Below are 27,660 nucleotides of genomic sequence, written 5' to 3'. Positions count from 1 at the left end.
CACAATGCGGGAAGTTTTTAATAAGAATTGAAATAACTAAGAGTTGACACCATTTGAAACGAGGAAGAATACATTTGATGCAATGCTGTCATAAACAATCATTATTGCAACATCTAGCCAAGGTGGTTCTGAAGTAACCCAGATAATTGTAAAGGTACTAATGAGATCCAAAATGTTATACAAAACATTTTGACTGTATTCGACAAGATTTTTAGATTTATTTTTTCACCATTTCAACATCCACTTAACAGTCCAAAGACATGGGAAATCCCAGTTCTCTTTATTTTACAAAGAATTTGGACACTGTCTGCCCAGACAATAACCCACATATTGACCTTATTCTACATAAGACAATTGGGCTCAATTTTTGCACAAATGCCAGCGGGTCCTGATTTTTCTGCACACACTCACGAGGCTCACTGAGCGTGTTTGCCAATTTGGCAGAGTGGTCTTCCTCAAGCTGGGTGGGCTGGCGCGTCAGAAGGAGTGTCTTAGAGATGTGCCTGGCAAAGTGACAATTCAGTGGCAGAAAGTCGATCCAAACCAGGGGTGTTCAAATCCGGTCCTCGAGGGCCACTATCCTGCAAGTTTTAGATGTTTTCCTTCTCTAACACGCCTGATTCAAATGATGTGCTCATTAGCAAGCCTTGAGCAAGCCTGATAACGATCCAGTCTAAAACTTCTGCTGTTTAGGCCACGTCCAAGGGTAGGCACAGAGTAGACAGCTGGTCTAATGCACAGGAAAAAAGAATACAAAAACAATTTATGGCTTCAAATGTCAACGCTTTAAAGCCCTAATAAAAAAAAAGAAAGAAAGGTGTACTTCACCAATATACCGGACCACATTTAGCCACCTCTTTAGTGTATATCTATAATTAATCCATCCCAGCAATATGACTGAGCTCTGACAACTCAGTAATTACAGATTCCTGTCACAAAAGCGCAATTACCTGCTGACCATTTCACAGATCCTATTAATTCCCGCCGGTAATTTGCTGAAACAGCTCTGCCTGGAAAATTCCATGTTGATGTGCTAGCACAAGCCAATGCGACTTTAAGGCTTTGGACTTTTGTGTAATTGGAACAAACATGCCAGTCGGGGTGTTAGGGGATCAATCTTTGCCAGAGGATTCAGTGAGTGTTGTGTTGTTGCTGTTGTCATTAAAGGTTCCCAGTTCTTCATATGTATGCATATTAAATGATCAAAGTAATTGGAACTTTAAAAATGTTATCAGTTAACAACCTTATTTAATTTCCAAGTCATGCACAAATTGAATTGACATGCGGGTAGAACGGCATGCATATCCAGAGATTTTTTTTACTCCACAGAATATAAATTGATTGACTCCACCATCGTTTGTTTTCGGTGTGATGCACGAGTGATTTGTGCCTTTCTCCAGTTCCCTTAATAAGGATTCCCTCTTGAGGACAGAGAATAAGAGAACTGACACGTCCTTCCTCACAGGCTGGTCCAAACACACAAATGGCCTTTCACTTGTATAGCGCTTTTCTACCTTTTAACGTACTCAAAGTGTTTTAACACAATCTCCCCATTCAACCTATTGATGACATATTAGGAGTAACTGGACGTTCAGTATCTTGCGCAAGGACGCTTTCACATGGTCACAAGGGCTCAGGATTGAATCCACAGTTCGAGAGACACTCTATCACCTGAGCCATGCCACTCCAAAATTAAATAGGTGTTGTATTTATGACAGCAATATAAGAGTTGTTATTAGGTATTGACAATGAAATACTGTTACCGTATTTTCCGCACTATAAGGCGCACCTTCAATGAATAACATATTTTAAAACTTTTTCCATATATAAGGTGCACCGCATTATAAGGCACACCTTCAATGAATGACATATTTTAAAACTTTTTCCATATAAAGTCGCTAAAGTAGAGGCTGGGGTTACATTATGCATCCATTAGATGGTGCTGCGCTAAAGGGAATGTCAACAAAACAGTCAGATAGGTCAGTCAAACTTTATTAATAGATTACAAACCAGCTTTCTGACAACTCCATTCACTCCCAAATGAATAAACAGCTGTTTTACTATTTTCTCTGAGGTAAAGTATTAGTATTTAGCTAGCGATCCAAGATGGCGGAATCTTCTGCGCATGCGCGTCACCGCTCGTGCAGGGTCACCGATAGCGTCTTGACAGCGAGACCTGTTGTGGCTCAGTATTGATCCATATATAAGGCGCACTGGATTATAAGGCTCATGGTCAGCTTTCAAAAATTGAAGGCTTTTAGGTGCGCTTTATTGTGCGGAAAATACGGTAATTTAAACCTAAATGTGAAGAAACACAATTTTAGACTGGCGTAAGAAAATAACTTCTCACACTGGGCCCCATGGCTGATATTATACACTGAAGTGCACATGTTCTACTGTTGTGCATGAAGAATTTCGGTCCCTGTCCACTATGGAAGCGAACTATCCTGTGCTGTGGTCTCCGCAGTGACAAGCGGAAGGCAGGTATCACCTTCTGCTCTGCTAACCGCAGGCCTGCTTTGTTTCTCACGCAGCCAACCATGAAGACTGCGCATTTTAGAACTCCTTCATCTCCCGAGTCACGGAACTCCTCTCTCCATTACATTTTGATGAGGCATCACTCGGAAAATTAGAAAACAAGAGGTAGTAGACTGTTGGGACACAGCAGACTGGTTCTCCATCAATGCTTGGATGCCTAAAAGGGAGAGAAACGTTTTTAGCTGGCAACAAACTCTCAACGTTCAATTTAACGTATTAGACCATGGAACATAGAGTCAGTTTTGGAAGGCCAAAAAGTCAAGTCAAGTCAAATTAAGCATACTTTGCACTGTAAAAAAAAAAAATAATTCAAAAATCTCTACAATTTACTCAATAAATCTAGGGTAATGATTTGCAGCCACTTTAAATGGGTACATTTAAATGATACATTTTTGGTTAAAATATTACATTAATTCAATAATTATTAAATACTTTTATACTTTGCGTATTTCTGATTGTATTCTGCAACCAATTACTAATGATAATTGGGTAAAATAGAATCACAATTTATTACTCAAAATTAATAGTTATTAGCCTTTACTCGTTCAACAAAGCTAATATAATAGCTATTCAAAAACTCACTTTTAGCAAAGATGGTATTTGTTCTAATCTGGAATGATGTCCATCCTCTGATTTCTGGGAGATTTTGTTTACAAAGACTATAATGGAATCTGAAACATCTGTTTCACTGACAAACTGTATATTAAAAACACAATTACTAAAAAAGTGCTTAAAAACACATTAAAGCACTTCATGATGCCGTCTCTGTCTTTCTCGAAAAGTGGACCAATAAATTTCCTAAGCACTTTATGTGTTAGTGTGTACATGCACTTTTTGCATATTGAATACACTAAATTACATTAAATTCATATTCCACCACTTAAAATGCCGTTCATGTCGGTGCTTTTCGTAGTGTGAAACCATCATCAAAATAAATGTTTCCTCACTCCAGATTCAGGGTTGCAGCATGGCACACTACAGAGATAAACTGTAATCAAGGTTAAAAAAAGGTGACTCCGTTGCATAGGATTATATTTCTGAACAACTGGAAGCAATATATGAGATTAACGGCCTCGGAATTTGCTTAAAAAAAAAAAGAAAAAGAAACACCTCTGAACTCTGACCTAATTACTTATCAGGGTTTTGCACAAGCAGTTCAGTGATTAAACAAAATCTGACGGGCGGGTCAATTGTGAAATGTCAGGTCATGTTTCAGACAAAAAAAAAAAAGACATTGGGTACGACATCCATCCATCCATCTTCTTCCGCTTATCTGGGGTTGGGTCGCATAAGACATAAGATCGTCGGGCATTTGACGTCCTTCGTCTTGACGATTTAGCCATTTTTCAACATTTCCACCTTCAGTCCTGTTCAGAAACACTCGGATGATATCGGCTAACACGAGTGTCTTTTCTTCTTTGTTTTTGAGAGCTGACGTGTAATTTCTGCCTCGGAGGGCTTGTTTTGATGTCGGTTGGTGGACAGAATCTTTGTGCGCGTGGTTCTCGGTGTTGGATTATCGGAGCACACCACACACAGTACCACCAAAAGTGTTAATGCCGTAAATATCTTTGTGTGTAGGCTCTGTAACAGATAAACAATCTTTTAAAATTTGAAAAATCTTTTACAGTGTATGATTTTTCCTTTTTACACCATATTTGAAATAAAATGACCACCATGTGATTGGAGTGTTCACCTTTGGATTTTATTTAAGAGGTAAGACAAAAATATGGCTATGAGCATTAACTCTTTGACTGCCAGGCGTTATAAAAACAAAAACAAAAAATCCACAGTGCCAGCCGCTTTTGAGCATTTTAACTCATCTTTCAAGGCAAAAAGAATATTGTTTGCCTTTACTACATATACAATGCGGCTACTCAATGAAAGATCGCATTCCATTCATTGGAATTTTACTAATCATCATGAAACGTCTTTGGCAGTCAAAGAGTTATTAAGAATTACCCACATTTTATCTCCTTATTTTATAGTGTATAATTTTCAGGAGTGTGTCAGTCAGCATCAAACAGTTTCTCTCAGCAATTTCCCAGATGCATTTGTTCAAATAAACTCTTCCTTCTGAAAGCTCCGGTCAGTGAGTTAGAAAGGAACATCAAAAATACATCCATACAACCCAGACGTTATGACAGAATTTGAATTCTACCAGCCATATTTTCTTTTAAATAAATCAGACACCTTGCTTCCTGTGCTTTATTTATTCATGTAGTCTTCTCTCGACCCCAACTGGCTTCAAATCACTCTCGTTTGTTCGCGACTAAGAACTCACCAGTCTCTGAACGCACAGATTTTTGTCTTGCAATTTTCATCTTCGCAGTTGTGAGGCTGCTTTTGTATTTCGTCAGACCTGTATATACACAACTGGTTTCTATTCATTGTATTTTATTCTACATTGCGGTTGAGATGTGTGTATATTGCGTTCATTCGCCAGCTACCAATGTCTTTCCCAGCTGGATAGGCCGAGACCTTGTGGTGAACTGAAGTCTTATCACCAAGCAATAAAAGCATTGAACTGCGTTCAAATAAGGATTCATGTGGCATATAGAAAACGCCAAGGTGTACATCATCAAGTGAGTGGTTTCATCCAGTGTACTCACTGTGGTTTAACGGATTTATATTCAAGTGTGATCATAAAGAGGAGCTCAACCCGTATGGAAAGCACAGCTATAGAATAGCAGTGAAACGCATTGAGCATCATCATCATGATTCTTTCATAGTGCAAATCCCTGTTTAGCCCCAGGATGTACAACGGCAATTGGATTACATCATCGCTTGCGTGCGCCCTCTGAATATTAAAGACTTTTAATATTGATACCCAAAGAGGGTCGGCATTAATGGCTTCATTATATGTTGTGTTCACAGCTACACTCTGCGCGTGGTTGGCAATGGCATCAAGGCTCAAAATGCGAACCCCGAGGTCAAAGTGAAAGCAGCTGACTCCGTCATCCATCAAATTATAGACAAGCTGAAGCATATCAATCAGGTAGGATTTGCCACATGATGTATTGGTTATTGGTTTGAAGTTTTGTTATTGGAACGTACGATCGTTGAACTCATTCACTCCCAGCCATTTTCACTGAAGCAACCCCCTTCACTCCCAGGTGTTTTACTGGATTTTGACTGATTTTGCAAGGCCACAGAATATTTTGTTCTATTTCTTATAAAAACATGGAACTAACAAAAGAAAGATTAGCATCTCTTCTTTCATCAGGAAAAAAATGTATATTTCTATCTGTTTCCGCTTTGCAGCAATTAGCATTAGAATATAAGCTAAGTTTCATCATTATTCACAAATCTGTTTAAAATACTGGGGAACAGAGTTTTTTGCGACATGGCCCTGGTTGATCTTTTATACTCTGCTGCCACCTCATGTCCGTTTTTGTAATAACGACCATTGATTCAAGCGTTCTCTTCAGTTCAGAGGCTGCATCAAAGCCTTCTGTATGCTCTAGCTTAAAAAAAAACATAAAAAACGTATAAATATGTCTTTGGGAGCAAATAAGTTAAAAATCAAAAAGTGATGAACTTACCTTTTAAGAAGAAATGTTGCTAATTCCTCGTCATTTATGAAGCCTCTCAGCTATCTGCGGCTCTTCCGCGAGTATAAATAGTATCATTATACTGTAGTCGATGTGCAATTACACTTTATTCTAGTAAGGCAAAAAAAAAAAAAAGTTCCCTGGTGACATATGCACCTGCCTTGGCATCGCTACACGAACCCCTATTTGAGAAGGACTGTGCTAACTGGAGGTGGATATTTTGCGATAGTTTTAGCAAAGCTCCTCAAGTCGAACACAAATAGTTTGAAAATGGAATTTCACTTGTATAGTTCTTTTCAACCTATTAAATTAAGACATCCAAAGCGCTTTACACAGAGTTCACATTCACCTACTGATGGTGTTGCATCGGGAGCTACTGGGGTTTCAGTAAGTAAGGAAGGATACGTTCGACATGGTCACAGGGACGAGGATCGAACCCACAACCTCTGAGTTGGGAGATAGCCACCCTACCATGTTGCCTCAGGAGAAGGCTGGAAATGTGAACTGGAAAAACTGACTATATGAAATGAAACCGTAAATTATTTTCAAAGGCAGCAACAAGATTGTCTTCACTTTGTTTTCTTTTGTGGGTTCGATCAATTGTGTCATTGATTGATTGTCAAAACACTACATTTGCATAAAAATGCAAAATATCTGCCGATCTGATCTTCATCAAGACTCTTTTTAATCTCAAATGATCACGTGTAATGCTTATGCGCTCTTTTTCTCGACTTTTGCCATGACCCTAAACGCAACCACAAAAATGGATCAATATCCAAATTATTAGCATTACCTTCACACATCTTGCTTTCATTGCTTCCCCTGTTCTGTTTGTGTGTTACATTGGTGGCATAAGGGCACTTAACAAGGCTTTTCCTGCTGTTAGCTTCACCAACATCTGCCGCAGCAATCTGTGTGCAGTCGGGCCGCTGCATGTGCAGCTTCACATGTTTACGTCTTATTTCTTTAGTTACCTGAGTGACAGTGAGGGTGAGGTCCAGGTCGTCTCTATCCTGACCTCATTCTGCCATCCCCGACCCTCTACCTTACTAATTTGCACCATCTGTGGGTTGTCACAACAGATAAATCGATATCACAATTGTTTCAGGGTTCTAGATCGGACTCTGGCATTCAGTGTATGGCTTTATATTTTGTTTGTCTTCTAGAGAGTGCTTTTTTTTCCGTGGTGAAATGGTGAAATTCAGCAAATGAAGAAGAATGAACTGAGGAATTTGTATTCGTTCACCCTCCAACCAGCTTGAGCTTAATATGCCAGAAGACTGCAGCGGTGATGATGATTTCCAATTTGAAAGGCCATTAGGAGACAAAGCAGAGAAATTCTGGATGGCATTTCCTGAAAATTCAGACGTACAAGGAAAAATAAACGCCCTGAAATAGTTTCGTTCAAAACTTTGTTTTGATTGATGTGAAAGTGCAAATTTTTACTTTAGTTTGCGCATGAAAAGGATATTTTGTCTTCAATATTAAATTACCATCGCTTGTGGCTTGACCGACCTCAATCACAGCAGGGTGTAAGATGCTGGCAGGGAAGGCAGCACCAGGCAGAAGGAATAGTGTACCGGAACATCTGTACTAAATATGGACTGGAGGTCCAAGAATAAAGATGGCAGACACCACCGAGATTGGAGATTCGTTGAGAACATGTACAGCATATTCATCTGTTCCTATGGTTGTATTGTTTTTTTTTCTTTTTAAAGCTGGAAGAAGAATTTTTCAAACCAAACTAGAGCAGAAATATAATTTAGTTACTTTTACTGCTTCATTACAATCTCGTTCTTGTGCATTATATCAGATATCTGTGTCACATATAACTAGGCAGACGTATATCTGGTTTATAGAGTAATGAGCTGCATAAAAAGTACTGTATCCGAGTGTCACTTGTCTCTCGGAGAACATCACTAACAAGTTCCCACATGATTCAGTTTTCAAAGAAAGCAGTGCAAATTCAAACACATTGAATCTTTTCACACGATTTTCACTGTGGAGAAAGAAGAAAATGACATGGACTGTATGTCAGGGGTTATCAACTCTGGTCCTCAAGGGCCCCTATCCTGCATGTTTCCCTCCTCCAACACACCTTAATCAAATGATCAAGATCGTTATCAGACTTCTGAAGAGCTTGCTGATGAGCTGATCATTTCAATCACGTGTTGGACGAGGAAAATATCTAAAACATGCAGGGGAGGGACTCCATATTTATATTTATTACTGTTTCTGAACAGATTATGACTGATGTTTCCAAGGTTTGAGAATAAAAAAATGCTACGTGGGTGTCCCAAATTCTGCTGCTGTTGCAGGTGATGGTGTGGGTTCAGCAAAACAATTACTGATAGCTCAGCTATCATTCAAAAACCTCTGACAGAGAAACATAAATTACCGAAAGGTTGAAGTTGGGTTTGACAGCAAAAGGTCACTACCAATCTTCCCTTTAACTGCAACTATATTCAAGATATTCAGCCAGTGTGAACCGGATTTAGCCAGAGCAGCTAACAAGAGCGGCTAGCGGGAGTGGCTAACAAGAGTGGCTAGCAGCAGGAGAGGGCTAGAACAAAAAAAAAAAAAAAAAAAAAAAACATGTTCGGAAAAGTTTGTGAGAGCAAAGCAGAAGGTGACAAGTGACGGGAGCCCAAATCATAGGCACCACTATGGATAACTATGTTTGTGAAATTGTCCTTCAGCTAGCCATAGCAGGAAGATGACAGAAAACATGACAGTCTCCTGTATTAGGACCGACAACACATCTGTAATATAATTAGTGATTACAAGACCGACAATTGTATAACAAAATGTACGTTTATGAGATAGAACATATTTTTTTTTGTATATTATTGACATCATTAGTTTTTTTAGTTTTTTTAAATTAATGAAGTAATAGTTCACCAATAGATGGTGCTAAAGATTGCACATCAATATTTGAGATACTTTTGGTGCAGTCAAATTGACATTTTTTTTATTTTTATTTTTTTAAAGAACATCTTTTAGGGTTTGTACAGTATTTTTAAACTTTTTTTATACTGCATATTTTTTTTTTTATATTGCCTAGCCTTAGTATGAAATGATTGCTTTCTTACTGTTCACAGTACTTGAGTCATGCTATCATTATTATCTCTTTGGAAGTTGATCTGCAAAGAGCATCTTGGCGTCTCATTAGCTGCTGACGAGAGTCAGCTGTCATTTCATTTCACCGTTTAACCCCGATCATGTCTACCTCTGCGCCTCTATGCTGTATGTAAATAAACAAACGTGAGGCAAAGTGGATTGAAAAGAGCTCAAGATAAACAGGGGCTCCAAAATAAAGTGTGGATCATATACTGAGCTTCGTGTTGTAAAATGCCAACGCGATTGAATCAAATGTCAATTTATCGTTTGTCGGCGAAGGAGATATAAAGGCCAAGTTTGTGCAGGTTAATGGAAGCCCGGTTTATGGGCAGCGAAAACATCAATTACATGTACCAGTGCACATTCTCATTCAGTTGTGCACATGAACAAGTTTGCACCATATAGTATAATGTCTGCGTAAATCACTTTATTTGGACCTTATTAAAATAAGGAACATGTGTATTGGTGCATAAATGGCAGCTTGTCCGTTTACATGCGCAGAGAGCGACGCATGTAAACTCTGAATTATGGATGGTGGTAAATAATGAAATTCTGTTACCTTTTAAAGAAACATAAAAATGATGTGTCTATCTGACATTTGCATGCTTGCTTCTTTACTCTTTATTTTGCCTGTGACCTTGACGAACCGACGTGCAGAAAAGGTTGCCACTAAACCAAAATGGAAATCTGTTATTACTATTCCACTGCTGAAACAACTGGACAGAGCCGCAACGCACCAAATAGAAATGCAGCTATTGACAAATTCATCATGCAATGTGTTGGCGCAAACTCCGGATTTCATCATCTTGCTCATCAGCAGCTCTTTCTGATGAATTATTTGTACGCCGGTCTCCTCCTCGGCCGTCCTCTCTTCTTGATGTGGTGAAAGCCATCAAGAATCTATAAGCAGGTCCCGTCCCCGTGTCTCTCAATCATAATCAGGGCCAGGCAGCTTCTCACCCACTCTGCCTCTGAATTATTCACCAGTCATTGATGTGGTGGTTGACCAGCAGTTTTTCTTGTGAATTATTCATGTCTCCTCCCCTCCCGCCAAAGATTAACACTGAGAATGCATTCACTTTTTATTATTTGTTGTGGTCTACAAAATTACAATATCTGACAGCAATGGGTGCTATAAATCTCATATTGAAACCATTGTAATATTTTCTCGCTTTAAAAGGCATATTATTGCACGTTTCATGACTTCGTTTTACTTTCTTACACACTATAATGTAACAATCTCCTGAGAATGTCATAACATTTTTCTCTTAACTTCATCAAAAATGTACACAATGGGCGGAGCTTACTTTTAACTCTCTGCTGAGTTGGTTTAATACCAAAAAAGTAAATTCTGTCAAATAATTCCAACACTGACTTTAAACCAGATAAAGGTAAAAAACGTTTTTTAAAAAAATACACTTTGGTGATTGAAATCAACTGAAGCGTTCAACACCAAAATTTTAACACTCTTATCTTATAGATTCTCAAAATGCAAAATACAGAACTTTGGGCTAAAAATTTAACATGTATATTACACTATCTGACAAGTTTTACATTGTCAATTTTGATTTCAAGAAAAATATCCAGCTGAAAATGTAATAAATCCCCAATAATTTAACGTATCCAATCTCCAAAACGTGTAAAATCGTTTTTTTAAAATACTTTGTCCTTCTCTCCCAAAAACTTGTTTATATGTTTTTTTTTGTTTTTTTGTTTTGTTTTTTAATGCAAGCACGTACAGAAGGCTTTGATGCAGCTTTTAACATGAAGAGGTGGCTTAAAGCAATGGTAGTTGGTGAAACTTGCTAATTGCTAAATGCTAATTGCTGCAAAACTGAAAAAGTTACAAATAGACTTTTTCTTCCTGGTGAATGAAGAGACTCTAATATTTCTTTTGGTAGCTTCCATGTTTTTGTAGCAATAGAACACAATATTCTGCGGGCCTTGCAAAATCAGTCCAAATCCAGTAAAACAGCCGGGAGGCGAAGTGGGTTGCTTCAGTGAAAATGGCTGCGAGTGAATGAGTTAACAAGGTAATACAGTATTAAACAGTATTATTAGCAGTAAAAATGTGATTTAGATATAAATTTAAATTTTTTTAATTACATTATTGGTTAAATTATTACATTATTGGGTTTGATTACATTTTTTTTTTATCAAGTTAAGTACAAATGACCTTTTTTATGCCTTTTTTTTTCCTCACTTGTGCGTACACTTTTGTTTTTGCTTTTTCAAGGATTTATCAAAACATACGTGATCATTCCTCGATCATATAATAGTAATGGTGAAAAGTTTCAGCAGCGATGACTGTGAAGTTTTACACCTTCCGTGTACATTGCCATCTTGTCGTACTCTTCATGCCCCCAGACTGCACATGGTCCTAATAAACACCCCGTCAGCATTCCTGCTGGGATGAAGAAAATGCAAAATGATGGTGTGTCTCCTGGGAGTCGACTGTCTTCCTGACACTTTTCTCCTCTGACAGGCAAATATGGTCATTGTGCATCCTTTTTTTCTCCCCCTCTCGGCCTTCCTGCTTTTTAGAGATGGCAGGATGCGGTCAAAGGTGTGCCTAATGTATAATGTAGCAATGTATACATGTAGCACTTCTCTGGGGGAGAAAAGCAGAGATAAAGTTAACCTGGTTGTCTTGCAGAATGTTGAATAACTGCTCTACAAAATATGCCAAAAATATATTCAGAATGGTCAAATTTTAATTACAGGTAGTTGTCCTGTTTGTGGTCTGAATGACGGCTGTCTCTGATGATGTTTTCAGTCCAGCGAGAAATGAAAGATATTGGCGCTGCAGCAGCGGCATGCCAGTAAATGGTTGATGCTGGCTTCACAATGTTACACTGCAGTTGCCAGTCTTCCATTGTCAAACCTGCCAAATCATTTACTGTGATGGAGCGGAGCCTGTCACAAATATTTCTACGGCACAGTTGCGGAGGTTCAGCCAAAGTTCTACTGCATCGACTCTTCTTGATGTCCAAAATCTATTTAATCATGCACCTGTCTGAAATCAAAACATGCTTCTGAATCTAACTGCATTTTAAATGCCAAAAAATTGTTGTATGAAATCAAATCACGGTTGTTTTGAATTAGGGAGAGGTACCTAGGGATGTGACGATAATGGCAATATCGTGATATTGCGATATTAAAACTGCCACAATATCATATATCATTGTCGTCATGTCATGATATTGAAAGCAACACATCTATTTAAAATTTGTGCAGTTTTAGCACCCTCTGGTGGCTAGTTTTTGTTGTTGTTTTTTTTTGTTTTTTTTTAGTGCAGTTTAATTTTCACAAGGCATGTTTTGGCCCTTCTATGTTTAAAATCCACGCTAATCGTCAGATGAAGGGGAACGTAAAATGCTTGTGAACCAAGTCAATATGTGGAGGAACTCAATATGTGCTTGTATTAGCAAATGCCTCAATATTAAGTGTTGTTAGAGACTGTAGGTGGTTTATATAAATTGCTCTAATGTACAATGTTTTTTTTTTTAGTATGAGCTCATACAATATTGTGACCTTTTTTTATATCGCCAACCTTCCGACAATATCATGATACTTGTCGTATTGTGACCTCCGATATCATGATATCGTATCGTGATGTTTGTATATAGTTACATTCCTGGCGGTAGACCCGATGTAAAGTCGAAAACAACAAAACAAAACAAAAAATCAGCAGTAGCGGCTTGTAGAGAGAGGGAATACTGAGTTGAGCTTAGCCACCTTGAAAAGCACAAAATTTATATGAAATATAATATAATATTTATATGAAAATGAAAAAATAATAATTCGGCCCTACTGATATGAATTTTTTTTAAATGGCCTAATTAAAAAAAATCCTTCAAAATATATGTATATCTGTTTTTAGACAAGCATGACGGTTATTGATAAGTAAAACTGAACATTTCCTCTCGTTAAACGTGCAGTCACACACGTGTACCTTTTGGGTGCTGAGAAAGTAAAAAAAAAAAGCAATCCCAAGTTAGAAAACTACAGTTTTAACATCTGATGTGCAAGGTTGTCGAAAGACAATCTGAATAAAAGTGTCGGTGTCAGGGATGCGTGTAATAGCTCAGATTGTCCATTCAGGTTTCTTCTTTGTGCATCGCAATGCCATGCATCAGTCAAACACTCACAGTGCCGATTAGGGTCAAACAAAATACTTCAGAACTAATTAATTTGCTGCTGAACATTGCAAAGATGAAGGACAGTCTGAAATTGTTGCAATTCTGCCACCTTCTCTCTGTTCATTCGTGTGCCATTCACTGACTGAAAATGAATGTTTAAGGTTCTAAATGATTAGAATCGTCAAAGCATGTCCAAAACATGGTTCTCTCCAATATTCCCATGTACTATATGCTGTGTGCTCACAACTCTATTACTCTGTATCACAATGATTTCCGAAAACAGATGGACGCCATTTTAGCAGATGTTTCCCAGACTGGACTAAACGACAGGTTGTGTAGCATTACGGTGTACACACTGGATGAACACTGCTTACTGAGCAAACACGAGAAGGAAAAAAAAAAAAGATTCAGTGCCATGTTATGGTTGTGGCAACGTGGAAGTATTTTCTGCATAACAGAATCCTGTTTGGCAACAAATGCTGCGTATCATTTACAAGGAAGGTGTGCTCAAATTGATGCCATGATGAGCTTTTGAGCTTTCTAGTGAGAATTAAAGACTGCAGTTTAATGACATGCATGCTCATCTCAGCCACGGCAGCATCCGGCGTGACACCGTTACACTCTCGTACCAAACCACAACAAGAACTAATTAACACGTGCGATACCTGATCAGCACAAAACATTTTCTGTTGTTTCCTATGACACGCCATGAATTTAGATGTTACAATTAGGTGTTTGCATTTCTCTCGTTAACACTAAAAAATGTCAGTCAGTGCTGCGCATACGGAAGTGCACAACTAACAACTACATTTTTAGACATGCTCTATTAATTGTTGTTGTATATCAGTAAAAAATTATTAAATAAAAGCTGCAATATGAAGACTTAATGAAGATGTTTCCAAGACGACATCAACAGCAGATAAAAACAAAAAGATTGTTTTTTTTTTTTTTTTACTTTTCAGGATGCATCAAAGAATAATTTTCAAGGATATATGAAATTTGAAACATTTTCAAATAAATGACTGTCTTGAGAGTTTGCTCTGCAACAATTTTGCATTTTCTTTCTGTTTGGCTTCCTTTTGATTGCGTATCATGAAAGTCATGCAGTTGTAAGCCTCTCACCTAATGTAAATATTGAACGTGAATGTGATATGTATGCGCTTGATACGTGTAGATACACTATAATGTAAATTCAATGTAAATAGAATGTTCAAATTATAATGTGGTTTGTAGTAGTCAGATGTACAAAATAGCACAAAGCTAAGCACTTTAATACGCTTCCATAGACATGCTAAGTTATATACTATAGTCATGTTATGCAGGAAAAAAGAAGAAGTCTGCTTTATAATAACTACAGTTAATTTGACGCTGTTCTAGGGACTGACCGATTATTGGTTTGATGATTTACAATAACTTGACTTGACTTGAGCATGGTTTGAATAACCGCTAATTGTGACTGTCACTGGCAATGACTGAGCTCTTCTTTTTTTCTTGAGGGGATGTCTAAGCAGGGCAAAGTATGATTGTCTACTTGCAGAGTTGAGTAAACGAGCCGCCTCTTTGAAGTTAATTGCCTCCAATTATTTTTTTCTTTCTTTTCATGAACAGTTACGCAAGCAAAACATAAAAGACAATGCAAAACAGATCCATTTTGTGTGTTTTCCTTTTAAAAAAAAATGGTGCCAGTTGGTACTATTTAGCCCCAAGGCCAACATGAGTAGCCCACGGCTCTGTTAAAAAAATAGCTCACCAGCGATGGGACACTGTGACTTACTAAGAAGACTCAAAACAGAAGAATATTGTTAACATTTATTTATTTAGACCTAACATGGTGGTACATGTGTCTTCTGTACCAAATATTCTATATAATGTTTAAAAATAAAATAGATTGTGTTTAATGGGAGGATGGGGGGGTCATTATAGATTTTGTTGTCATACTACCAGAATCTAATATCAGCTCATTCCTACATTGTACAAAATTACTCAATATTTTTGCTCTAGCTTTGAGAAAACATCCATATGATTTAACATAAGAAATCAAACAAACGTATATTTACAACAAGAATATCTACATTTGCACCGCTAGTTGCTGCAAGGAAAATCCATTCCGAAGCTGGGGACGTTGGACCAAATTGAAACAGGAAGCGGAGACGCAGAAGGACGTTACAGCGGCGACTGCGATGACGAAGACGGCTGCGATGGTTCGGGTGGCGGCGAGATCACGAAGAACATCCACAGAGTCTCCAAATGTAAGTCACGACCGTTTCTAATGTTACTGAACAGTCAGCAGACTTTGAGTGAAATATTTTTTGTGACGTTCATTTATTGAATATATAGTGCCAGTAGTCTTTGTAGAGATGAACGTTAAACTAGAAAATATATGTTTCTATTCATGTCTCATAAAATCTACTTCTTTGTTGCACAATTAACATGGAAAGTTAGTGAAGCGAGCTCAAAGTAAATTTGGATGAAAATCCATCTTAATAAGAGTCATCCTAGACTCCAGTTTATGACACACATAATAATAGTCATGAAAGATAATAGTTTCAATGGGGGCATTAAGACAATCAAGGCCCGTTATTTAAAAAAATTATCGCTCCGGAGAGGATCAGTAACCCCTGATGAATCACAGCGCTGTGACTCTTCTTTCACACCTTGGATGCCTCCCCTCTCATCGTTAAACATGCTAACCACTGGATTAATTATCCCTCCCGTTTTTGCCCGTGGCGACAGCGAGGGTGGCGGCGGTGGGTGGTCATCCAAACAAGTCATTCACGCTGTGTAAATGCTCCCCCTGCGGCCTGACAGTCCGTCTGGAGGCTGCTGCAATTGGGGAAGCTGCCTAATGATGGCTCATCTCAGCCTCTGATGCGTTTCACCCAAAGTCTTAGGCCAAAGCAGCCTGAGGATTTATGACCCCTTGAGAATTTATGACCTCCAGTCTGCTTTCACCTGTCGGATACGTACACACAAATATGAAATGTTGCTAAATAGACTAAGAAGAAAAAAACAGCAGTTTCTGACAAAATCCAGGCTAGCACAGCCCTTTCATTAGAAGTGTGACTAATCATTACTATTTGCCTGATGATATGCTAAATAGCACACAAATCAGTTTGTTCCAGCATATTGCTCTAGTTGCAGAGAGAAGGTTTGCTCTGTTCTGATTATAACACATTATTGTGATCAGAGCAGCAAGCTGTGCAAATCTGCTCCAGCTGCAGCAAGTGATTTAAGAGGCAACTCATCACACGTCTCTCTATAGGGTGAAAACTGATGATCTTTTTAGCTATTGCTAATTGCAAACTGAGAATTTGGAAAGTTGCTGCATTTGCCGTCAATGGTGCCAGTTCTCCTTCCTCTGAGTGCAAGACTTCAATCATAGAAACACGCAACAGAAGTCATCGTGACACAAATAAAAGATGAAAATAATACAGAGTGGAACAGAAAATACACAATGTTTGTGTTAGGGGTGTTTTTGGAGGTAACTGTTGGAGGACAATATTTGAATTTTTGAGACTTACAAAAATAAACCTGAATGAAAATGCTAGAAATACAAAAAAAAAGGCTTAAAATTTGCCAAATAGTTTTTACACTTGGCGAGAGTGGATTTTTCAGCATATAGAAAAAAATAAAATGCAGAATTTTGGCTATGGAATTGAATAAACAATGACAGGACCACATACTGTCTCACGTTTTGACCAGATATTATAAGATAAGAAATGTAAATATATCTGGAAACAATAAAAGAAGCGAAACGGCAAAGACGTCTGTGGTTGTGCACCAACGGGGACACTATTAGAAGGCAAACTTCAAAATAAACCGTGGCTTAACAAGAATGCACCAAAGCCTTGGTTCGCTTTATTTTGAAGTTGTTCCCGGCAGTGCGTAGAGGCGTAGCGGCCATTTTTACACATCTCTTGACTCATAGATTGGACCAGTTTATATCGCTGTCACAAACTCTTTTCAAAATATCAGCACAATGCCATCCCCAAATTATGTTCATGCTAGTTCAAGATGCTAATAATAATAATAATAATAATAATAATAATAATAATAATAATAATAATAATAATAATAATAATTTAATATTTAGTCAGCTGAGTGACTTGTGGCAGTGACACTGTCGTAATGACGTCATCTGATGGCTCAGTTTCCTCTCAATATTCACAAAATAATAACGAATGGAAACGAGCACAAGTCACATGTTCGCTTTGCGCATTTTCACAAAATTTGCTTAAAAGTTTTGAAACACCATTATATTAGTGACACAAATAAAAGATTAAGTATAACCACACAGATGAAAATAAGGAAAGTAAGATAGTGTGGACCAGAAAACAGACAGTGTTTGTGTTTGGAGTGTTTTTGGAGGTTAAGAGATGTATGTGTGTGTCTGTGCGTCAAAGCAAAGCAGTCAAGCTGCACGTCTGACTGCAGCTAAAACACCATTTAAAATTTAATTTGATTCTTTTCTCTGCAATTATCTATAATCCTTCTGCCATGTCGTTGAGCTTTATCAGCAGAACATGCTGTCGATGGTATAGCCTGATAAGAAAATTCAATAGGATAAAATCAATGCTCACAATAGAGGCACGATTTGAGAGATTATCCTCATTAGGCGTAATTATGTGAACGTGAGATCTGTGCGATCCTGACAAGAAGCAACAAGAGACCGCGCGAGCCTACATCACGTCAGCCAGGGCGCCAGTAAAGTAACTTGACAGTTTCCCAACCCACAAGTAGTCAGAGATCGTTACTTTACTAATACATGAGAACTCTGCTCGTCATTATTATATTATTACGTGCACACGCAGTAGTCATAACTAAATTATCATTTGTCTCTGAACAGGAGCATCCGGGCTGACTTTCAGATATTTTCATCCAAGAGTTTTTGGTTGAGTTGCCCTTTTCGAATCTTTCCTCAGATAATCGTGACACAGATGACGGAGAACCTTCACTAAAACATTACAGGAGTGCGATATGAAAATAGCTCTTCCTCCTACACGCATTTTATAAGTCTGGCCTCATTTGTCTCATGACTGCATGGAAGGGCGGATGGCCTGGCAAATGTTTTTAATGTACCACAGCTTGTTAGCGTACCAACAAAGCTTGTGTATGTGTTTGACCACACAAGTAGTTATCTGTTCATTGTGGATGTTCTTTTTATTTCTGTTAAAAGCCGTTGAACAAAGGCTTAAACCAGGGGTCTCCAAACTTTTTCATTTGAGGGCCACATACAGAAAATCAGAAGGACGCAAGGGCCACATAATGTTATGAAGAGATATTGTGTTTTGTAATAAAAATTGTACGAATAATTTATTTGTGATTTTGCATATTTAGAAAAATGCTACAGTATATAAACCAATTTATTTGTAATATGGCATTAGTGTTATTATAGTTTTGGAATTTTTCATTTTAGTTTTTATTTAGTTTTGAGTTTTGTTTTTTAAAATTTAGTGAGTTTAAATTAGTTTTCAGGGTGATTCTGTTATTTTTTTTTATTAGTTTTAGTTCTTTAATAAATGCTTAGTTTTAGTTTAGTTAGTTTAAGTATTAGTTTTAGTTTTTTATGTGTATTACTTGTGCGCAATATTTTTTATTTTGTTTCTTTTGTTTTAGTTAGTTTTGTAAACATAAAATGTAGTTTCAGTTAGTTTTCTGTTTTTAAAAAGCATCTTTGTTTTTATTTTATTTTGAACAAAATTCTTTTTTTTTTTTTTTAATTTTAGTTAACTAAAATAAACTTGAATAGCACCTGTGTTTTTCGACACCCTCCCTTCTTACTTTGACCATCTCCAACCATTTTTGTTGAGTCAAATGCCATTTTTAGCATATGTCTCGGGCCACTAAAAAGTGGACGGTGGGCCCCCGGGCCGTAGTTTGGACACCACTGGCTTACACGAATGGACATTTGAACCCAGAAGCAGACGCTGACACTAAAGTAACAAAGAAACTTTATTAAATAAAGAAACAAAGTAAGTAACGGATAAAGACAGAACGGTGTAGCGGCAAATGAGCGTGAAACATGTTGAGGCTGAAAAAAGAACAAAAAGGAAATCAGTCCAAACTTCAAGCACTGGGAAAAGCCAGGAATAAACTCGCAAAAAGAACAAAGTAATGAACAGAAAATCACTAGGTACAAACTAGAAGCCAGACCAAAGTACAGCAGAGAAGGATATCAAAACTTGGTGCGAGCAACAAGAAAAACAGTGGGAAGAAATATATGCGAGGAAGATAATACCGGTACCGGGGATGTAAGAAGACGTTCTGCCGAGGAATGAAAGCGAGACCGCTGCATAAATTACTTTTAAAATGTTTTCCCATGCAGTTAAGTGTTAAAATATGTAGTTAGTAACGAGTACCATATAAAATATCGTCATTTGACAGCAAGATAAAATGCGAGCTACCTAATTTCTATTTGGTCGCAGCCAAAAGTACTTAAATCATCAGGTTTAAGCTGCTTCATGCTTAGCTGTTTATGAGATAAATCTACACCTGGATTAATCACATCAAACCAGTGCCGAGCTCAATTTATGATAATGCAAAGCAGTTTTTCCCACTCTCGCTGTGCTGTTTTATTATTCCACTCCCAGTTGGAAGATTCTAACAAACAAGTATCCAGAGACTTTGTGAGGTTCTAATTAGACCAAACTAAATGAGCTAAATAAACCTAATGTCTGCCTGAAAATATAATGGAGAATGCACATATTAATCACAATCAAAAACAGGTGTGGACAAATTACTGGGCGATGCTTTTTTTTTCTTTCTTTTTTTTAAATGTGTGTGTGTCCCTGGATGACTGCAACGTTTGAGAGTTGGAGTTTCTTCTTGATCCAACACAAAACCTTGGCTTTCCATGACCTGGCAGCAAGGCCTGCACTAGGAAACAGCTAAGAGTTCTTTTTCTATCCTTAAACCTCAACAGACAACTGTAGCCCTCTTATCAGGCCAGCCTCGATTCAGTTGCAGACATCGTGACTGTCAGCCTTGTGAGCATTGTCGTGCAAAACAACATCTGTCAGACACTGTGGCAGCGTGGAGAGACACAAATCGATTTGGAAGAAGTAAGCACACGAGGGCATGGAAAAAGACTCTCTTTAGGTGTGACTCTTATTAATTAATGGCGTCTCTGCAGGTGTTTGATTATGTCTGTCTCCTCGGCACTGCAATAAAGTGCTGCTGAATATAGAACTCCCCTACTAATAATGCTGAGTGATGACGGCCACTCAACGCAAGGGAAACTGGGCACATTTTGCGATAGTTTCCACTGTCAAATATTCAAAACTGTAAATCATGTACTGTTCCGGAAAGAGAAGGGATTACATATTTTTTGGAGCATCCTTTTCTGCAAGAGGTGCTTGCAGCTCCGCCGGAACACTGTTAGAAAGCTCTTTAGTCTCATTACAGCGCGGGATCAGATCAGCTCACCTGCTGCGATTCTCGCCCTCCTCCATGCTGTCATAATGGGATGCAAATCATTTGCAGCAGTGTGGCTCACAACCTTTTGTCCAGTCAGCCTGACTGGGACCACTTCAAGATTGTATGATGACAAGTCAATTAAATGATCCCTCTGACTAAATAATTATTCAGCATGCTATTAAGGGAAACAAGCACAGTGATCAAAAGATCAAAAGCTGAAGTGCATTATATGAATATGTAAGTTTTAATAAGGGACACCACAATACTGTACTGTACATCAAAGCATTTTGCAGTCCGGTTGTACAGTACAACTACGACTACTGCGAACTACATTGATAACGAACACATTGATAAATGAATACCTGACAGTGTCAACAGAAAGTGAGACGTGAATAACACGCAGCCGTGTATAATACGCACCCCCCAAACTTACCCTTACAAAATAGTTTTTCTTTGTACTTGTATAAAAGGGTGTCCCAGTTTGCTGGTATCCTTTATTATCCAAGTGAATACAAATTCCGAACATCCCAATAAAATGCTTTTGAATCCAGTTTAAATACTATGCCACCCCAATACCTTTGCTCAAGGTTTTTCAATGGTGTTTTTAAAAACATGTTTTCAATAATCTTGTTTTTGCACCGTACTCATAATTTTAGTAAGCTATTTTTTTTTTCATTTCTTTGCTTTTCTTTTAAATCGTTCTCACTTTGTAACTGCTTTTAAACATTTTTATTACAGTTGGCTATGTGTTATAATTTATTTATTTTTTTAATTATTTTTACAACCCCTAGATGCTGCCTAGAACCCAATTTTTATTTTTATTTTTTTTACATTTTCAGAGGTTTTAGACGTTAACAACATTAAAAATGTGCATGGGAGTTTCGGTGATGATTCATAACATTTTTTTTTTGTGTGTGTTATTAAGCAACGTAAAGATTTTGCACATTTGCAGTTGGGCTCATAAGTTTACATTCCCCAAGGATATGTAAACATTCAAGCACAACTGTAGCTAATGCTGTGACCTGTGTGAAAATGTGGAAATACACTTATCGAGTGACACCACTGCAAAAATGAACTGGTCACTAAGGACAGGCTGAGACAATACAAAGCAGCAAAGCAAGCAATAAAAAAAATAAAATAATAATAATAATACTTCCATATGGAACTGCACTATGTGATTACAAACCAACAACAGTCTCCCCTTTTCCTGTCAGGCAACATAGTCCTGAAACTGAAGGGACTTTGTGTGTGTGCGCACGAACCAAGCTCCGCGGGGGATTGGAAACGACACCAAAGGCAAAAGCGAGCAGCGAGCAGACAGAGCTGTCACAATGTGCGTGTAAATTGTGATGGACCAAGCTCAGTGCCGTTTGGATTGGAGCGATAAACTATGATGTAATATATTTCATTTTCAATGATTTTTCTGCACCACTCTTTTCACACGGCTCATTTCGTACAGTTGCTTTTAGGTGTGCTATTGTGGTCATTACCTCAGCAAAGAGGTTATGTTTCACCCGTTTCTGGTCGTTTGTCAGCAAGATTACATGAAAACTGCTTGGCCGTCTAAATTGCGTTTTGTGAAACAATGCTGTTGATTCTGACCCCAATCTAGTAGTGACGTTAAGGATTTTTTCCAACATTTAAGAACATTTTTTCTGTTTACTTGGGTTGTCGGTGTCTGTTTAGTCGGCGGATATGCAAATTATGGGTGTCAAAATTAATGTGTTAATTCTGAGTTCATTTAAAGTTCCTTTAATGCCACTATTTTTTTAAATGACTGCCTCTTACTTTAAAAGCCTGTACTGGGGGAATTCCAGTTGCAACTCAGCAGAGACCTTCATGTCAAACTTTAACAATAATATATTTAGTAATAATGCATATATTTGTGGACTTGTATTTTACAATTGTAAAAATGTGCAGAATTTCACAAGCTCCTTCATGTTAAAGATTAGGTAGCTCTTAATATGAAAAGAAAAATGCACTGAGCTATCACAGTCTTACAAATGCAATTATGCCATCTAGTGGCAGAAAAAATGACCTCAACACAAATCAATATCACAATTGTTTTTTACAGTACAATATAGCTTTGATTTATGATGAAATTACTGTATCAATGACTAAAAGAAATAGCCATATTTCCATTTGACATTTTCTCCACTTTTATGTAAACAAGAGTATGAAAACTTATTGTACATTTTATTAGTACAGTTATAAAATTTGCAATTAATTGTGACTTAACTATTGAAATCGTGATTAATTACGCTTAAAAATTTTAATCGCCTGACACCCCTAATGCAAATAAAAATAGCTCAGATAACGTCTTTTAAAACAAAAACACATAGCTTTTCAACACACGGCGATACTTAAATAATGAAAAGGTGTACAAACGAAAACCTGTGTTACAGTCATAAATCATTGATGCCTGGCAGAATCCAAGAAAAAGAACCTGCCAATACATCACTCAAGTTGTGACTAACTACCACTAATGGCTGCTTGTCCACATCAATCCCCTCACCGCCGTACAACAATGTGCCAGCAATGCTGCTGATACGCACGCACATTTCTAACCCCCCCTCTTAGCCAGACCGCCATACAGGCTGCGCGATCCAAGAGTGGAATTGCCATCATTAACCTCGCCCACAGGCAACTAACCCACCAGATGAATGACGAGAGGATCTCCAGCAATGATTCTTGGAAACCATTTGGAGTATAAAGTATGGCTTGGTGAGAGCAAATGGAGGGAGAGTAATTGAAGCTGAAAGACTGAAAGGCCACATCACAGAGCGGCAACATGGCGGAGAACCGAGTATGCCAAAAAGTGCCGTGCCGAAAAATGACTACACTTAAACAAGACTGTTCAATGGATATTTAAGTAAAAGCACCCTTTTTTCCCATTCATCCGTACCAGTGTTATTGTAGTTTTCGAATTTTTCATTTTAGTTAATTTTTAGTTTTGCTTTTAAAATGTTGTTAGTTTTAATTAATTTTCATGGTTCTGTTAGTTTGTATTAATTTTTATTTGATAGATGCTTAGTTTTAGTTGTTAGTTTCAGTATTAGTTTTTTTTTATTATTTTTTTTTTTTAAATGTGTATTACTTGTGCGCAACGTTAAAAAAATAACAAAGAGCTACGCCATCTGAAGGTGCTTTTCTATTGGCTGCTGCCAGATGACATCACTTCTATGTGACGCAACGACCTTATTCCGGTTAATATCAAAATAAATGTACTTAAAATCGCATTTTAAATCATTAAGCATTAAATTAATTACCAAAGACTAAGAAGGACATTTTTGCCATAATTATATTTAGTTTCGTAAACATAAAATGTAGTTTCAGTTAGTTTCCATTATTTAAAAAGCATTTTCGTTTTTTATTTCGTTAACAAAATTGTTTTTTGAATTTTAGTTGTATTTTTTTTCCGTTAGTTTTCGTTAACTAAAATAACCTCGATCCGTACAACTGCAAAACAGCTCCAGTCGTCTGCAGATACACGAGGTGACTGCTTGAAATTCTTTAATTTGATTTGGAATGTATGCTATTATCCTCATTATAATCCCCCAAGAGGAAATTCAAGTCACTCTCCGTTTTATAATGCGTTGGGCACCACGCAGAGTGGCACCATTCTGATTTGTTTACTCTCAAGTGGCACAATTCGGATGTGCGTCACGGCAGCGTAAGTAGAAACCCCCCCCCCCTGCATGGAATCAGATATTTCCAGATCAGAATCAGGCTTCTTTTTAATGTGGGTACTAGGTACACATCTGATATGTATCGGCTATCTGACAATGGAAGTGCAGCGGATATGGACAAAATATACGCCGTCAATCCAAGTCATCAAAATGCACAGACACACACTGTTAAACTAAGCTTCAGCACAAACATTTTTACCATTAAATATGTTCTTGATATTAATGGTAAATGGTACTTAACACATATAGCGCTCAGGGTTTTGAGATGACCACTCTACCACTGAGCCACGCCACCCCCATTAGATCTGTTTTGATAATTAAAATAAGCAAACGGATCTGTAGGTGTGCTGGTTGATAAGTCTGGACCACTCGTAGCTAGGGTTTGGAATAAATCTTTTGTCGCTCTAGTCAGGGAACTTTTCTGACCCACCTTGATTCACTTGACATGGGCATTACATTGGAATGGGGCATTTGGGCCTGCAGTTTACATCCAGCACTAAGGTTGAAAAATAAATACAATGTACAATGCATGTTAGAGATAATTGTGTTCATATTAATTGCGATTTTCAAGTGAACAAATACAGGTAAAATGGCGGTTTTTTTTTTTTTTTTTAATGTGGTCATTTCTGTGTCATCACTGCCCATTTAGTTACTAGAGGGAAATGCGACATGATCATAGTCCACACTGTCTGGAGTTCTTCTTTAGTCCTTTTCTATTTTTCTCATTGAACTACAGCAGTGGCACTGGCTGACCTCCTCTTTATCCAAAATAAATGCAAAAATAAATAAATTAATTAATAAATTCATTAAGTTCTTGTACTTCTTCCTTCTCCCTTTGAACATATCAACAATCAATCAATCAATCAATCAATCAATCAATCAATCAACCTCATCAGTCCTTTTGGCCAAATGCAATTTATTATTTATATTTGGTTGGCCCTAAACACAATAAATATTTACTTGTGCCCTTTCAGGGGGGAAAAAAAAAAATGCAGCTAAAGACAGCCAGCAAGTTACAATGACAGATCGTACAAAAAGGTGGAAAAGAAATGCAAGCCGAAGGGCAGCAGATGAATCCATCCCAAATGTTTTTAAAACACTCTCTGGATCTTTTTTTTTTTTTAAAGGTTGAACTTTAGGTCAAACTGTGGACATGTCAAGAGACAAAAAAAAAAAAAATGGAAGAAACACTACAGTGTACTTCGGAAATAAGAGCATTCTGAATGGGTAAACTGCAAGACTGAGTAAATAAAAAAAAAAATCATACAACACTGCTGAATGGTTCATAATTAATGACAAAAACGTTAAACATCCAAATGGAGAATTAGTCATCGGTAGTGGGAGCAAAATGATGTGCAAAACCCAAAGGCATACAATGACACGGTCCCAAACAATACGCTTCACAATTAGGTCTCCATTATAGCCGAATAAATAAATAAATAAAAGAGACTTGGGAGCTTCGAAAGCATCTATTTAGTGAGTTGCAGTCAGAGAATTTATATCCGCACGCAGCGTGGTGTGTGGGTCAATTCATCCTAATGAAGAGTTCAGCTCCTCATTTCATTGATAAAGCAGACTTTTGTGATAAGGTCTCTGTTTGTGACACCGAGCTGATTATTAAAACAGTCGGCCCAATAAATGTGTGCTTGCCCTTTTCATGGTTCATTAGGACAATGAGAAACCTTTGCAGATGCAAGCCCAAGCTCATTAAGCTCACCATTAAAGTCATTTTAGCTTTAATCAAATGATTGAAAACCGGATACTTTGTTGTGAATTTGAAGACAGAAGAGTTGGAGTGGTTAAAATACATTGGTGGCAATGTTTAGGAGTGATGAGAAGGGATTAAAAAAAAAATTTTTTTTAAGTATCATCTTTCAAGTGCAACACATTGTGTGTTCTTTGTAGTGTTGTAGTTCTCAGGAAAGGTTTTGATCTCGAGGCCGATCTCAAGACTTTTTAAAGGTCTTGATCTTGTCAAAGGCATTTTTACTTTGTTTTGGATCGGGCGGACTCTGGAATTTTTTGTGATTTTTCTTTGCTATATACAGTCTTCCCTGTCTCGACCTCAAACATTCTTGACTTTTAAAAGTCTCAACAATGTCTTGGTCTTGGTTGTAGTGGTCTTGCTACAGCACTAGTTCTTTGTGAAAAGGTGTTCAAACTGACATGATAAGTTACGATCTTAATCTGAAAGACAACAAACTTGAAACTGTGGCAGGTGACAGGAAGGACATCAAACCAGAAAACCTTTGCTACAATTATAAATGAGTTGATTAAACCATCTCAAAATAATGTTTAAAACCCATCATGAAATTTGACCAGTTAAAATACAAATTCAATTTAAAAAAGGGAACGTGAGTAGAAATTAAGAAGAACAAATATTTTCTCCAAAACAAAAAAATAGAACAAAACAAAAAGAATGATATATTTCAACTCACGGTGTCAGTTTATGGAACAATCTGGATTGTATCTGTATTTTTAAAAACTTGATAATTACTGGAAAAGTACATATAGCACAAGGACATGTTACTGAATTATTTTATAGGATTATCTTTGAAAGCGTCTTGACCGCTCGCTATCATTTATTTTGTGTTGATTATTTTGTTGTTGTTGTTGATCAGGGGTAGATAACATAAGTTTTACTTATTTCTGTCCATTTTCATTTCTTTTCTTTAAGGAATGAAATAAAATTGAATTGAATTGAATTGAAAATAGAAAAAAAAAAAGCAAATGAAGGAAAAAAGAATGGAAACTAAACAGAACATGCACTTTAAAAATATTAGTGTAAGTTATAAATGCTAGCGAAAGTAAAAGATAAAAGAAAGGCCAATATATACAATTAATCTACTCTCAATATGATAAATTTATATTTATAACTGATTTATATGAGTAAAAAAAATATTTACAGCATTCTTTGTCCAAGTCTTGATTCCATCCATCACCTGCTGCATGGATGGGAGTGTGCATGATCCAAAGCAGCTGTCATCACACTGACATATGACAGACAGGTGTTCTCTCCTTCCCGTTCATGTCCTCTGAAAATGTCACTCAGCCTTCATCCTCAGGCCATCCAAGGTCACCCTCACATGTGCATCAGAGCCGCACGCTCGGTCTACATGGCTCAGGCAGACCAAAAAAAAAAAAAAAAAAAAACACTACCTGTTTGTTGCAGAAAACCTCGACATGACCACACGGTCACAC

At 37.4% G+C, this 27,660-nt stretch overlaps 1 protein-coding gene across 1 annotated transcript in view; it reads left to right on the top strand.

Moving 5' to 3' along the window:
* gpc5a (glypican 5a) overlaps positions 1-27,660 on the top strand; it is an 86,687-nt gene that overhangs the window by 39,445 nt on the left and 19,582 nt on the right. Inside the window, exons 7-8 of the mRNA XM_077519710.1 lie at positions 5,416-5,536; positions 15,441-15,603. Coding sequence (XP_077375836.1) covers positions 5,416-5,536; positions 15,441-15,603 — 284 coding nt within the window. The remainder of the gene's footprint in view (positions 1-5,415; positions 5,537-15,440; positions 15,604-27,660) is intronic.

The sequence above is a fragment of the Festucalex cinctus genome, chromosome 4 (genome assembly GCF_051991245.1).
Source record: "Festucalex cinctus isolate MCC-2025b chromosome 4, RoL_Fcin_1.0, whole genome shotgun sequence".
Taxonomy (NCBI): Eukaryota; Metazoa; Chordata; class Actinopteri; order Syngnathiformes; family Syngnathidae; genus Festucalex; species Festucalex cinctus.
Note: the sequence above shows the minus strand (reverse complement) of the source record. Positions and strands in the feature narration are given on the sequence as shown.